Source organism: Aphanomyces astaci, assembly GCF_000520075.1.
Source record: "Aphanomyces astaci strain APO3 unplaced genomic scaffold supercont1.2, whole genome shotgun sequence".
Classification (NCBI taxonomy): domain Eukaryota; phylum Oomycota; class Saprolegniomycetes; order Saprolegniales; family Verrucalvaceae; genus Aphanomyces; species Aphanomyces astaci.
Window position 1 is genome coordinate 7,162 of NW_009798265.1, and position 14,037 is coordinate 21,198.

General features: G+C 48.6%; 6 protein-coding genes across 7 annotated transcripts; 2 read left to right on the forward strand and 4 right to left on the reverse strand.

Moving 5' to 3' along the window:
* Positions 1-553: 553 nt before the first annotated feature.
* On the reverse strand, positions 554-1,393 carry H257_00922 (hypothetical protein). The gene is made up of 2 exons (XM_009823856.1): positions 982-1,393; positions 554-939 (listed from the first exon to the last, which is right to left on the reverse strand). The coding sequence occupies exons 1-2, from the start codon at positions 1,363-1,365 to the stop codon at positions 607-609; spliced, it is 717 nt and encodes a 238-aa protein (XP_009822158.1). The 5' UTR covers positions 1,366-1,393; the 3' UTR covers positions 554-606.
* A 92-nt stretch (positions 1,394-1,485) lies between these two features.
* Positions 1,486-2,287, forward strand: H257_00923 (hypothetical protein; the record flags this gene model as incomplete). The annotated part of the gene is made up of 2 exons (XM_009823857.1): positions 1,486-1,784; positions 1,837-2,287. The coding sequence occupies 2 exons, from the start codon at positions 1,486-1,488 to the stop codon at positions 2,183-2,185; spliced, it is 648 nt and encodes a 215-aa protein (XP_009822159.1). The 3' UTR covers positions 2,186-2,287.
* Positions 2,288-2,657: 370 nt separating this feature from the next.
* H257_00924 (hypothetical protein) lies at positions 2,658-4,224 on the reverse strand. Its single transcript, XM_009823858.1, has one exon. The coding sequence runs from the start codon at positions 4,183-4,185 to the stop codon at positions 2,782-2,784; it is 1,404 nt and encodes a 467-aa protein (XP_009822160.1). The 5' UTR covers positions 4,186-4,224; the 3' UTR covers positions 2,658-2,781.
* A 153-nt stretch (positions 4,225-4,377) lies between these two features.
* H257_00925 (hypothetical protein) lies at positions 4,378-4,981 on the reverse strand. Its single transcript, XM_009823859.1, has 3 exons — positions 4,865-4,981; positions 4,671-4,815; positions 4,378-4,607 (listed from the first exon to the last, which is right to left on the reverse strand). The coding sequence occupies exons 1-3, from the start codon at positions 4,945-4,947 to the stop codon at positions 4,491-4,493; spliced, it is 345 nt and encodes a 114-aa protein (XP_009822161.1). The 5' UTR covers positions 4,948-4,981; the 3' UTR covers positions 4,378-4,490.
* Positions 4,982-6,614: 1,633 nt separating this feature from the next.
* Positions 6,615-12,809, forward strand: H257_00926 (hypothetical protein; the record flags this gene model as incomplete). Its single annotated transcript, XM_009823860.1, has 8 exons — positions 6,615-8,312; positions 8,874-9,035; positions 9,355-10,189; positions 10,891-11,112; positions 11,164-11,797; positions 12,122-12,234; positions 12,287-12,415; positions 12,701-12,809. Exons 1-8 carry the CDS (start codon positions 6,734-6,736, stop codon positions 12,807-12,809), a joined length of 3,783 nt encoding a protein of 1,260 aa, XP_009822162.1. The 5' UTR covers positions 6,615-6,733.
* On the reverse strand, positions 12,556-14,009 carry H257_00927. 2 transcript variants are annotated; one of them, XM_009823861.1, is made up of 6 exons: positions 13,705-14,009; positions 13,502-13,658; positions 13,287-13,456; positions 13,070-13,239; positions 12,980-13,025; positions 12,556-12,928 (listed from the first exon to the last, which is right to left on the reverse strand). In XM_009823861.1, exons 1-6 carry the CDS (start codon positions 13,990-13,992, stop codon positions 12,830-12,832), a joined length of 930 nt encoding a protein of 309 aa, XP_009822163.1. In that variant the 5' UTR covers positions 13,993-14,009; the 3' UTR covers positions 12,556-12,829. The 2 variants fall into 2 exon arrangements, with proteins under 2 accessions (XP_009822163.1, XP_009822164.1); XM_009823862.1 differs by having other exon boundaries at positions 12,556-13,025.
* Between the last annotated feature and the right edge of the window lie 28 nt (positions 14,010-14,037).

Genomic DNA, 14,037 nt, shown 5'->3' on the forward strand with positions numbered 1-14,037 from the left:
GCATAAACCAAGTAATCACATGGGCCAAGCTCGTCAACTACTGGTACTGTAAATAGGTCGTTTACAGCAATTTACTCGTTGATCCTGAAACCCCGAAACGTCGCGGGCAAACGACTTGATTTGGTCAAATTTTTGGTGACTATGCCCCGATGATATGATTCTTACTGACGGTAGTTTTACCCATCACTTCCTCATTTTGACTTGGAAGGACCTTGGGTGTTGGCCCCAGTGCACCGAAACCATGAAGTAGTAGTGATGCTGCTGGACCTTCCTAACGAGAAATTCGCATCGACCATGCGTGACTTCAATAAGCACTAAGGAAACATGCGAGTGAGTGTACTCGAGAGTGCGATTAACTGCTGACATGAGCATTAAGCTGATGGTGGCATGAGTTGTTTGAGTCGCTGAGAACGGTACTTCTGCATTTTTGAAGTCGATAAAAATAATCGTCTTGACCAATAATATGGCAAAGAAACCATGATGCACTCTGATTGGTTAATAATTAGAAGTAAGGCCTGCCACCTTACGAATTCCACAAACAAGTCATTGAAAAGTTCGGACGTATTACTAACAACTAACAGTGTATAATAAGTAGCACTTTACTCGTTAAACTTCCGCCAGCAATCGACGAAATCCCAACGTGATGGCAGAGGCAGTGCTAAAGTTTGCCCAGTGCTTTTTGAAATCGTCACCGCCGTACAAGGTCACCCCGTTGATGCTCACGAGTTTGTCACCAGGTTTAATACGCCCAGATGCTTCGGCCGGCCCAATGAAGTGTGGAGCGGGTCTTCGGAAGGTCACCACACACACACTGTACTTGACAATACCCAAATAGATGCAATACCCATGGGGGCTTCGCTCCAGTGTGATGTCGTACTCGTGCACGTGCCGCTTGGGAGCGTCAACGCCGGATTCGTTCATGATGCATTTGTTCTTGGCCTACGAAAACGATTAGACCTGGTTGATGAAAGCTGCACGCACGTCGTTGGAAAATGTCGTGTCCGTCCGCGCATTCGGTCCCGACGACAGCATTTGCCGCATCCGTAGAAACTCTTGTTGGTCTTGGTAGTTCCGTACTTGTGTTGATTTGTCTTGAGAGATCAATTGAATGATCTTCTCGACTCGAGACGATCGTCTCAGCGGACTATTCGATGCCACTTTGGCAGTCGAACGACGGCGCTCGGCTGTTTTCCTGGCCATGCGTGGCGAAGTAGAACCTGGCTCCGTCCACTCCTTTCGTCGGTCAGAGTCCGAAGTAGAACCGTTAGCCGGCTGTGGCTTTTCGATGCCCAGTGATGCCAGCATGGCTTTGTTGCGCGCAATCTTGGCCGCACGCTCCACTTCATACGAGGAGATCGCCACCATTATCACCTCCACGAATGGACGTCCCGCCAAAAGAACAGATGATCCAACGGAATACCGGATAAAACTCTGCAATCGAATCATTTCCGGATAATAGTTTCCCTCCAATTTTGGTTTTAAACGATGAAGCGTTCGGCAAGTGGCGACGACAATGCAACCACCCTAGGCCATGACAGGGGCCAAGGACGTGTCAATAACGACCAAACCAAGCGCCGCCGCTATTCCAATTCGACACCAGAGAAGCAGCAACGAGATGGGACTGATCACGGCAGTCTGCCACCAGCTACCGCAGAAGTTGCAGGTAGCCAAAGCCAAATGATGCAAAAGGAGACCGACCAACGTAAACTTGCCCAACGTCAAAAGCAAATCGATTTTGGCAAGAACACCATAGGCTACGATCGGTACCTCCAAGCTGTGCCCAAGTGCGTGATTCTTCGTTTGTCCGACGTCTTTTTTCTCACAACATGTGTGTAGAGGTCGTCGTCAATTTGGGAAGCACCCGTCCACGCCAGACAAGTACGCTGTCGCTAGCAAGCGCGCATGGGATGGTCGAATCCAAGTATGGCGAAGACATTTACATATATACGATCCGGAGTCCACGACCCAGGCAACTGCATTGCCCCTAAAAGCATCCGTGCCTTCCCTTTCTACCCCCATGTCAACTCCAACACGGTCCCTATCGGATCAAGCGCCTCTTCAGCCTTCCGAAGTTGGCCCCGGGCCACCTCGGGTGAGTCAGACGTCCCTATTTGACGACTTCGACGACGAAAACAAGGTCGACAAAGCAGTAGGAGACCACGACGACGAAGACGATTTGCTTTAGCTGCTCAAAGGCAACCTGTTCTCCATATATGCAACTACTTTCAACGTTTTATGGCTTGACAAGTAACGGAAGCCACTTACAAACATGTACAATTCGTGATGGAAACGGTATACTGTGACATCTGTGTAAGCCTTGCTTTTGGAAGAGCTACCGTACTAGTAGTGATATTCTCACACTCTAGCTCAACAGGTTTTCGAAAGAGCTCTAAAATTATTGATCAATTGAGAAGTACCGGTAATAATAATAGTGACATTTCAGAGTTGGACTTTTATATAAATGTGTCATATTGTCGTATTTTGTAATGTCGTAGCCATACTTTAACTACTGTATTCACTAAGGCGAAATTTCAACCAATCGTCAATCAGCATGTTTGGTTGGCCCAATCAAAATGATCATCTTTAAATTTTTATTCCATACATTATATTGAATAAGCTTAAATGTTGACTCAAATCAATTGACGAATCAGCTGTTCCGGGCCCAAATTTCAGCAACAAGGACATACATATATACTTTACACGTTGTCGAGCAATTCCTCCAACTAAAATAGTCACAGTAATTCAACACACTCACGTATACTAGTACTATATACTACGATCTCAACGGGTAGGTTTGCGGAAGCGCAGTGTGACGCTAAGGCCGCTTTTCAGCACGGGTACAAACCGCTTGAACCCCGCGGGGCCCCCGATCAAGTCGCCATCGACGGCGATCAGCTCGTCGCCAATTTCGATCTGGCCGCATGCTTCCGCCGGTCCCTGGACGCCTGGTAAAGGCTGGCGAAAGCCAGTTACTGTAACTGATTTGCCGTCCACAACGTCCAAATCAATGCACAGCCCATGCACGCCTTTTCCCAAGTGTACTTGGTAACAAGGATGATCGTCCCGCGGAAGTGCCTTGGGCGGTATTAAAAACCGATTTCGCTTTGCATGCGGTTCGTCGGGGGGCAACGACGTGGTGGGGCGGATCAACTTGCGAGGCACGGATGCTGCTGGCGACCTATTGAATCGGACCACCAATGGCCCTGAGGACGAGGACGATGGCGGCGAGTCGGTCGCTGGAGAGGAAGGTGCGGCGCGGCGTTGGTAAATCATGCGGGGGCGAGGTTGGGAATGGTTGAGCTTGACAAGAAGCCGAGACGTGGATTTGGGTTTGGATGACACTGCTAGCCATGGTTGGGAACGATCGGGACCAGCTCGTGTATCATCTTTGGAGAAAGACGTCGACTTGGCCTGTGGCCGCCTTGATGCCCTGTAACTGACGTCACTGTCACCGCCTCCGCTTTCGTCGTCTTCGCCACTCAATTCGTTGAACTCTTCGTCGCTCACTTCGTCGATGCTCGAGTCACTAGATAGATTGTCGTCGTCGTCGCTGCTCAAGGCATTGTTATTGCTGTTGCTAGAGTTGGACTTGACGTGTTCGTCCAGTTCCTGCTCCTCTTGGATGGAGTTCGTGGCATGGTTGAGTGACCTTTCCTCACCATTGGCAACAGTTGACCACTGGCGAGAGGTTGCTACGAGGCGCCTGAGGTCCACGGGAAGTTTGAACTTCACGACGTTCCGCCGCCGTTCTTCGTCTAACTTAGCCAGCCGCATCTGTTCCTCCCGAAGACTCCTCAATTCGACAATGGCCGCGGCTCGCTCTTCTTTTGCAAGGCGTTTCTGCTCGGCCTTGATCAGCTTGGCCATCCGTCGCTGCTCCAACTCTGCACGACGCATCTGGTTGAGTTCTCGTCGTTCGTTCTTCGAGTCTTCGCGGATACGTCGCAAGAGCTGCCTCTGCTCGCGCTCATACTTCTCTTCGAGGCTTTCCATGGCCTGCAAGATTTTCGCCCGCACGTCCGACACGGCCCCGACACGGGACGACCGCCGCTGTGGCTGCAATGATTTCTTGCGTGACCGCCTCACTGGCACCTTCTTCTCGGACTTGTCGATGCCCAGTGACTCTAGCATCTCTTTGTTGCGAGCAATGTTGGCGCGACGGCCTTGCTCGTACGACGACAGCATGTGTGTCCAACTGGCGCTCCCTTTCAGTGACTGTTGATGGATTACAGTACATGGATCGCCTGGGTTTTCTGGATAAATATCCGGATGCAGAAAGGTTGAGGTTGCCTGTCAGTCTCCAGACACTTTCGGAGTATTAATACCAGGTATGTACTACTTCGAAGTATACCGCTAGGAAGAACGCTCGACCAAGAATATGGCGATGCATGATGGTGGGTAATTAATACATGACAAAACTAGTGGAAAAGTCGAGCTAACGTTAGGTAGGCGCCTTTGGCCCAAGCTTGCGTGGACGGCCATCATATTATTCACGCAGCCATGGTGGTCTTGATGAATTCCCGTCGAAGTTTCAACGCATCCACGAACAATTGGGTATCCAAGCCGTCGACATTGCGTCCGACACGGGCGCGCAATTGCATTTTGCCCTATGTGACGTTTCGACGGTCAATTCCATGCAACAATGGTCCATGCTAAGCTCGGTTCCGTACCTCGTTTGCGTATGTTTCACCAATGAATTGGTACAGCGAGCCAATGGCAAAGTCGAAATTCACGAGCAAATCTGTCGCGACGACGATCACTGCGTTCTGAAACGACAAGCTCGCGATGGATTTGGCGGCGTCGTACATGTCCAAGCTACACGACTCGTGTTAGATCCATACTCCAGAGGCAGTGGCATCCTTACCGCCCAGTCACGCGAACAGAGCGATGGAGCATGTTGTCGCGAAGCACTTCGTCGATGAGGAGGATTTCGCCACTCGCAAGCATGTTTTGATTGTGTTGTTGGAAATTGAATTGTGCAGAGTTCCTTCAAAGCGCGCTTTGCAGTTCCAGATGCCGGATACACTTGATACAAAGTTCAAGTTTATATCTTCCAGCTCCAAATCCGGATACGGGAGAAGCAATACAAACATCAAGACGACTTCCCGAAATTTCCAACGAATATATTACAGTAACGTTATTGCTTTTTGTGTAAACTCTTCGAGAACAGCGTTTCAATTGGCGTGGAGGGCGTACTAGTACCTACTAACGTAATCTCGTCTACACTATTGGCGAATAAATACCCACGGGATTTATCGAATGAGATTTATTCGGATAAATGTAAGATTTATTGCAGTCCCAGGGATAAATCTCACTTTCCCCACCCATGAGATTTATTCCGATTCACACACACAGACCGCCGCACTCTGACTACCGGTACATGTAGCTGCAACGAATGAATCCCATATGACGACTATCACATCACATTCAATCGAACGTTACAGTAGAAATCTATCATGTCGATGCGCATGCCGCAGTTCGACGCCGCAAATTATCTCACTCGTCACTAAAAAGTGGGCACACCTTTGAGCTTATCGATTATCATAGCATGCGCATTCTTGTACGATGAGCCAACTGTGACGTGAGCTCGGACAAAAAATCTACGTGGTAACACTAATTCGTTCATCCTGCTGATGCCTCCATCACAGCCCTCAGAATCGGGGCGACTTGGTTGTCGATGCGATGTTGACGACTGTGGCGGCGGTGTTTGCAGGGTGAACTCATCAGCCACTTGACGTAGGACTGTGAAAGTCGGAGGCGTTCAGAGTTCCAATTAAGCATCGACAGGGGTTATCGTACAAGCGCACAGTTCACTGACGCTGCCGTCGCCTCTCGTGGTCGTTGCTCCGCCGCGTGCGTGGACATTGCGCATGGAAATGGTTAATATTATGTATATTGTGTGATATAACTTCAATTTTCTATGCTAAATATTGCTTTGGTTATTAATTTTGATATTAGGGTTCGTCTGGTAACCGGAAATATTGCGAATTATTGCAATATTCAGGCCCAAAGCGCCATTTTGGGACCGAATTCAACAAATCTGATCAAAATTGAACGATGTCTTGCTTGCAGAGGTTTAACCCAAATCCAATAATTCCACGTGGGATTTACTCGTTGAAGAGGTTCAAAACGCCACATTACAAAATGGACCATTTACCTCCATTTTGAAATTGACATTTTGGTTAATCCCATTTTGCGAGAAAATTGAATATTATTTTTAAAATGTTACCAGACATACCCTTACTTTTAATCCGGAGAGCATAAAAGTGATGGATAATTAGAGGCGAAAAAGTCCTATTATAGGACTTTTGGGGTCAGATTTATGTTTGGATCTTTCAATTATAAATCTCACCCCTATAAAATCTGCTGGTGGGAGCAATAAGTCCAGGATGGTCCTATCTAAGGGTTATCCGTATAAATCTGAGCTATAACTCCGACAACTGTTGAGCGACATCGTTTTTGCTTTTTTTGAAAGTCTAGCGAAACTAATTTACAAATTCAATAATTATATTTTCAGCCAATGGGCGTGTCGCGTGCTCCACCACCTTAAACGAACGTCGATACAAACTTCAAGCGTTAATTTAAGCTTGGTGTTTGTATGGAAACCTCCAAACCGGCATTAGATATCGCGCGAATCAGCGGTCTTTTTTGAGATTTTTGATCTCCGACGTCGAGACCCCGCGCAAATTCAAAGGGACATTCGACACACAAGCGTGAAGAGAAGGAAGTGTCCATGGAGCCAAATGCCGCTGAACTTCGCCAGCTAATGGCAGCTGCCGTGCGGATGCGGGACGAAGGAAGGACGAGTGATCCCAGGTACCAACAAATTGTGGCCGTGCTTCGTGCGCATCAGCAGCGAATCGCCGACGCGCGACAGGGTCTTGCATCGTCGAACAGTACTTCAAATGCAGGAACGTCCGTGTCTGGTTCAACTCCAGCGACTGGAGATGGATCGACGAACTCGGGGGACCTCGGTGGCAAACAACATGGCTCGAAACCCGCGACATCCTCGAAGCAACCAACGTCGACAAGCAGTAGCACCGCCCCCTCTGCATACCATCCCAAACGAGCGACGGCGACGACGACTGCAGCTTCGTCTTCGATACCAGCATCCGCAGGAGGGTCAACGGGGCCGAGGAGATGTGTGTTTACCGAAACCCAACTGACGCATCTGCATCAACAGATCCGAAAGTTCAAGCTGCTCAGTCGCACCATGGACGAACTACTGGCGAAAGACACGGAGCTGCTCAAAGCAAACAACCTGGCTCCTCCTCCACATCCCCAGTCCACTCCATCGGTGTTGCTCGCCACGCCCGTCAAGCCCGAACCGACCCCCGCGGACACGAATCCCCCTCCATCCCCCTTATCCCATCCTCCACTACTGGTGCTCAAGGACACTCCCGTCAACGCTATACCAACCGTCAAGCAAGAAGTGAAGCCCAAACCCGTGCCATTTCGCCGTGGCGACACACAACTAGTGTACGTGGCCCCGCCATCCCTCGACAAGTTTGTCTTTCCGACTCTGATCGACGAACAACCCATCGACTTGTTGGCACCCCCCATCAATGGGTTGGATTCGTTGAGCCAGCTCCAAGCGCATTTACGGGGCCAGATGCTGTTGGCACATCACGTGCAACTGGCGCGACTGGGCGACCCCGTCAGTGTCGACCGCAAGTGGTTCAAACGGAAGCGCCCCGTGCTGTCCGTGTACGACCCCAGCGACCGCGAACGCCGGATGAAGTCGCTCTCGAACGAAAAGCAGCGTCGGGCCACTCGACTCGTGTACTTGCGCGCGGTGGTGGCGCACGCCCGCGAGTTTCACGCATTTCATAAGGCTCGAGTGTCGTCGCTGGCCAAGGTATCCCGCAACGTCAAGTCGTTGGTCGAGTCCAAAGCGAACAAGGCCGAGCGGGAAGAGGACCGCCAGGAGAAGCTCCGCCTCAAAGCGCTCAAAGCGAACGACATGGCCGCGTACTCGAAGCTGGTCGCCGAAGCCAAAAACGAACGGCTCACGTACTTGCTATCCCAAACAAACACGTACTTGGACAGCATCCGCGCCCTGGTCAAGAGCCACCGCGAAAAGTTTGGGCTTGTACCTGCGGCGTCGTCGTCGTCCTCCGATGTGCCGACGGATGGCCAAGAAGACGTGGACGAAGAACTCGACTATTTAGGCATTGCTGTCAACAGCGAAATGCCCAGACAGCCCCAGATGCTCGTGGGAGGCGACTTGAAAGAGTACCAGCTGCGGGGACTCCAGTGGATGGTGTCGCTGTATGACAATCGGCTCAACGGCATCCTCGCCGACGAAATGGGTACGATTCATCGTCTATTTCTGGTTTGAAGTGACGTGAACGACAATATTGGCGACTTGTATGGTCGATTTTCAGTATATATAATATCTTTCTTTTACCCAATATTTGGCCTACTTTTGTGCGGATTCTTTGCCAAATCTATCGATATATCGATTCTTTGTAGCGATCGTCCAGTATCACACTCATTTCAATCATACACTAATTCGCTGTTGAATTATTCGAAGAGTGGATGATTTGATTGGCTAGTTGATTCATGTTTTGTGTGTTTTGATTGGTCGATATATCGATTCTGTGCCGATGTGGTTCTTATTCGATGGAGCACCCAAATACCACTCCAATATTGAATCGACAATATCATCTATTTTGGTCTGATGTAAACTTCATGTACGACTGTCAAGAACGTACGTGAATCACATGTGAATTGGACGTTTTCTACAACCTGATGGGGTATGAAATCGTTATGCTACGACTGCCTTTAGTATATGTATGCTACTCATTCGACGAAAACCACATCTCGATATATGTTTAACCTGTGCTGCTGCTTTTGGTTTGGCTGGGTAGGATTGGGCAAGACGATTCAGTCGATTTCGCTCATCACGTACGTGATGGAAGTCAAGCACAACCTCGGACCGTTCCTGGTCGTCGTGCCGCTCTCGACCTTGTCCAATTGGGTCAATGAGTTTCGAAAATGGGCTCCAGATATTACGCTTGTCGTGTACAAAGGTACCTACCTACCTACTATACCTCTGTAAAAAGAAATTACGATTCTATATATATATATATATATATTGAAGCACGATACTTTAAAATATAGTATTGCATTCCCTGCGATAGTATAAATATATATATGAAAAAACGATTGTTTATCTTTTCCGTGTAAAACTATTACGATATTATACAAAAAAAATAAAAAAAACAATTGTTTTTGATAAAGGTATCTATCTGTCTCTACATCATTCATTCCGTGTAAACAACATATATTACGATATATTATATCTATTTACATATTAAAATCGATTCGATTTTCTATTTTTTCTTCTAGGCCACCCGCAAGCGCGAAAAGATATTTTCCGGCTCGAAATGGCCAGCATGCAGTTCAACGTGCTGTTGACGACATACGAGTACATTATGAAAGACAAGCACGTGCTCCGCAAGTACGACTGGCAGTACATCATCGTGGACGAAGGCCATCGCATGAAGAATGCGCAGAGCAAGTTCGCCATGACACTCGGATCGCTCTACACGTCGCGCAACCGGCTGCTGCTCACGGGCACGCCGCTCCAGAACTCGCTGCCGGAGCTATGGTCACTGCTCAACTTTCTCCTGCCCACGATATTCGAAAGCGTCGACAACTTCGAGCAGTGGTTCAGCAAGCCATTCTCGCACTTTACGGGCACGGGAGAGTCCAACGAGCTCACGGACGAGGAGCGCATGCTCATCATTCACCGCCTGCATCAAGTGCTAAGACCGTTCCTTCTCCGCCGCGTCAAGAGCTCCGTGCTGGACCAGCTACCAGACAAAGTCGAGCGCGTGCTGCGGTGCGAGCTGTCGGGGTGGCAAAAGATCATGTACCGGCGCATCCAAGAGGGGGGGTCGCTGCTCATGGAAGGGACTCAGGACGACGCCAAGAAGACGACTGCGTTTACAGCCAAGGGCCTGTCCAACATCCTCATGCAGCTGCGAAAAGTGTGCAATCACCCGTACTTGTTTCAGACCCAGGGGTACCCCATCGACTTCGACATCGTCCGCTCCGCCGGCAAGTTTGAGCTGCTCGATCGCATGCTCCCCAAACTGCACGCGGCGGGTCATCGCGTGCTCATGTTTTCGCAGATGACGCAGCTCATGCACGTACTGGAAGACTATTTCAACTACCGAGGGTACGTACATAATATATATTGACATGATTGTTTGATTAAATATAGTGGACATGTGCTGCTTGTATGTGGATCAAATGTATTTCAGTTATACATTGTGCTTTCGAGTGAAATTTCATTGTGTTGTGGTTACTCGTTGGAATTTAAATCGATTTGATTGGCTACTTCAGTTGAGCTCAAAATTATTGACAATATATTGTCGATTTGATACAAATTTGGGGAGGGGGTGCAATCGAATCGCGCCGACGAAACCGATCCACAATCGATCTGATTGGTTGAATTTCTTTGAGAAGGTTTTGATTGGCTAATAACTTTGAGCTCATCTGAGGTAGCCAATCAAATCGATTTAAATTCCAACGAGAAACCACATCACAACACAATGAAATTTCACTCGAAAGCACAATATGTACAGTAGTAGTATTGAATCCGGAATCACGGGGATTCGATATTGTACACAGTATTCTGAACTGTTGAGTGTCTGAACATCACACTAATTCTGTGTCCATTCTGCTGTATCACACTAATTATTTGTGCTTTCCATGATGGTGCTATTTACTTGTACAAATTGAATGGCGGATCTATCTCGTTTGTATGGACCATCAATCTTACGTGATGCATTCATTCGTCATGCCGCTCCAGAATTCGAATGAACAAATAGAGTTTATAAGAGAGACCCTTGACGGATATATTTCCAAATTCGGTAGATTTCGCTACTTGCGGCTGGATGGGTCGACGTCCGCGGACGAGCGAGAGCAGCGCATGTTCATGTTCAACGCGCCCGACTCGCCCTACTTTATTTTCCTCCTGAGTACCCGCGCGGGGGGTCTCGGGCTCAACTTGGCGACGGCGGACACAGTCGTCATTTTCGACAGCGACTGGAACCCCGCCATGGACGCGCAGGCGCAAGATCGCGCGCATCGAATTGGGTACATCTTCCGTTTAAATTAGTCTTTGACAATCCACCTGGCTACTTTTAGGCAAAAGAACGAAGTGCGCGTGTTTCGATTGATCACAAACTCGCCAATCGAAGAAAAGATCCTCAGTCGAGCCACGGAGAAGCTCAACATGAACAACTTGGTCGTGGAAGCGGGCAAGTTCCACGCCAAGTCGAAAGAGTCGGACCGCCGCGCCATGCTGGAATCGCTCATAAAGATGGAAAACGAAGAAGCGACCGAAGCAGACGAAGCGCTCGTGATCGACAACGACGAGCTCAACTCGATCATGGCGCTGACGCCGTCCGAGGAGAAATTGTACCAGCAGATCGACCACGACCGCGCCACACGGGAACGCCATCAGTACGGCGCGCACTTCAATCGCCTCATGCACACGAGCGACGTGCCGGCGTGGCTCAAGGAAGCCGACGCGGCAGAATCCCTCAAGGAACACGTCGACCCCGACACGTTGGCCGAGCTCAAGCGGAAGCGAAAAGACGTGTCGTACAGAGACATGTCAGAGGCGCAGTTTACAAAAATCCTCGATGACGCCGACACGGACGACAACCTTATGAAGATGAAACCGTCCAAGAAGCACAAGTCGGATAGTACTACTACTAGTACTAGTACTACTAGTACTACTACTGGTGGTGGTAGCAAGAATGATTTTATCGTCGAGGTATGGTGTTTGAGCGAAAATTACTTGCATGTGTTGTGCTGATTCGTTTAAAATATATATTCCATCGATATTGTTTGAGTGGTTGAATGCTAGAATTTGATTGGGTACTTTTTTAGTGTTGTGGGTTTTGATTGGTCGTATATCGATTGTCTGTCGATTTGGTGATTCTGGTCATTTGATTGAGCATTCCGATTTTGAATTGTCCAATTGGACAATAATACTGTTGTTTGATGAGGAATGTTTCATCCCTTGTATTTTGAAAAATATGATATCATAAATAATATACTCCTGAAATATATACTATTTGGCAAATAATCGCCTTAGGTCACACACGAACGGTTGCGGTATGTGTACGACGCAGTGCTGAAAGCGAAAGACTCGAAAGGACGCCTTCGACACCTCCTGTTTGTCGACAAACCATCAGCAACCGACTACCCGTACGACGTCAACCTATGATCATTCCACAAATATATATATATACTATCGTAGGGACTATTACAACATTGTCCAGCACGCGATGGATCTGCAAACAATCGAAGACCGCATCGAGTCGGATGAGTACACGAGCTTTGCCATGCTCGAGCGCGATTTCAAACTCATGTTTGACAATGCCCAGTTGTACGTCAAAATATAAAAGTTGTATATGTGTCATTTGAAATAATATAATATTATTTCCAACTCTTTTTGTGTTTGTGGATCATCCTATCATGTTTAAAATGGTTGTTTTAGTCGAAATACATATGTATTTTAAAATTCTTATTAATATTATTTATTCATCGTTTCATTTTAAATATTCTCTCAGTGTGTGTGTGTTATTTTATTATATTTATTAATCGTTTCAATATTCTCTCTTCTTTATATGTCCAAATTTGTATATATCTAGAATTGATTATTTGCGTGTAGATACAACCACCGCGACTCACTCGTGTACCACGACGCGGCGGAGATGGCCAAAGTGGTCAAGTCCAAGCTGAACGCGTTCAAGAAACCCAAAAAGAAGAAGACTTCCTAACTCAAATATGATATCCCAATTTAAGTGAAATACCCGGCATCGACCACGTCCGTGGCCGCAGGCGCGTCCAGTTTGCTCTGCGTGGTGGCGCCCGCTTGCTGGAAGATCTTGTATTCCCGCTAGAGACCAACACTGTAGTGTTAGTTGGTACAGTTGGGAGTTGGCCTTACCTCGAGGTGGTCGCCCACACTCATAACCGACGCCAAGTTGCCAAATCTACCAAGTAACACCATCATGACAGTATGCTGCATTGGACATACCGATAGCAGTAGTTAGGCGCGCTCCATATCGTCGACAGCGTGTCCCGAAAGAGCACTTGGTACCCTTCCATGCACAGCTGATGGGCGCGGGAAATGTGCTGCAGGTCGTTCAAATGCAGAAACTTCTCGACAATGTCGCCGCCAAACATGTACCCCGCCCCCCGCGGCGACTAGACACGATGGACTTGACGATGCGGATGGTAGGAGGTCGACTTACCAGGTGGAACCCGTTGGTTTTGGGTTCAGGGTCCGACCAGACGAGGTCGGCAAACGCCCCGTCCGACGGAATCTCCATGACGCGGTTGATCATGCGGATCTGGTCGAGGTAATGGATCGCCGGACTGAGGCCGCCGTGGATGGCCAAGAGCTGGTTGTTGACCAGGGCGCCTGGTATGTACATGTGTGTCAGGATGAGTTGAACGGACGACGTACCTAATGGCAAGTAGTCGAACACGTCCATAAAGGCTTTGTACACTCGGGTATCGCCATTGTACTTCTTGTCACACTCAGTCTGAAAACCATACACTGTCGTTGTCTGGCGACTCTCGTGGTTGCCACGGATGAGGAAGGTGGATTCGGGGAACCGAATCTGCCATCGTCATCAGGTGCACGAAGCATGGAAAGCATCAACTTACCATGCGCACCAAGAGGAAACTGATAGTCTCCACGCTATGTGACCCGCGATCGACAAAGTCCCCCAAGAACAGAATGCGCTGGCCAATGTCAAGTGTCATGAGCGTCAGTAGGTCGCTGAACTGCCCGTGGATGTCCCCGCAAATGGTGATGGGGGCGGGAAGGTCCAGCAGCGTGGGCTGGTTGGCCAAGTGTTCCTTCGACAGCGCAATGAGCCGCAACAAGCTCGTCACATCCAACGGCTGCGACTTGGACAGGCGTTCGAACCATGCCGGCAAGTCATTTGCCATCTTGCAACAACAATCTCGGCAGTCATCATCATCATCACGAAACCC

What these genes read in the sequence shown, in the direction of transcription:
- H257_00922 (XM_009823856.1), bottom strand. Translation starts at nt 1,365, where the DNA reads ATGGTGGCGATCTCCTCGTATGAAGTGGAGCGTGCGGCCAAGATTGCG. An exon ending in ACACGACATTTTCCAACGAC is followed by an intron (nt 940 to 981) that starts GTGCGTGCAGCT and finishes TCGTTTTCGTAG; the next exon opens with GCCAAGAACAAATGCATCAT.
- H257_00924 (XM_009823858.1), bottom strand. Translation starts at nt 4,185, where the DNA reads ATGCTGTCGTCGTACGAGCAAGGCCGTCGCGCCAACATTGCTCGCAAC.
- H257_00925 (XM_009823859.1), bottom strand. Translation starts at nt 4,947, where the DNA reads ATGCTTGCGAGTGGCGAAATCCTCCTCATCGACGAAGTGCTTCGCGAC. An exon ending in TCTGTTCGCGTGACTGGGCG is followed by an intron (nt 4,816 to 4,864) that starts GTAAGGATGCCA and finishes CGAGTCGTGTAG; the next exon opens with CTTGGACATGTACGACGCCG. An exon ending in GTGAAACATACGCAAACGAG is followed by an intron (nt 4,608 to 4,670) that starts GTACGGAACCGA and finishes AACGTCACATAG; the next exon opens with GGCAAAATGCAATTGCGCGC.
- H257_00927 (XM_009823861.1), bottom strand. Translation starts at nt 13,992, where the DNA reads ATGGCAAATGACTTGCCGGCATGGTTCGAACGCCTGTCCAAGTCGCAG. An exon ending in GTTTCCTCTTGGTGCGCATG is followed by an intron (nt 13,659 to 13,704) that starts GTAAGTTGATGC and finishes TGACGATGGCAG; the next exon opens with ATTCGGTTCCCCGAATCCAC. An exon ending in GTGTGGGCGACCACCTCGAG is followed by an intron (nt 12,929 to 12,979) that starts GTAAGGCCAACT and finishes GTTGGTCTCTAG; the next exon opens with CGGGAATACAAGATCTTCCA.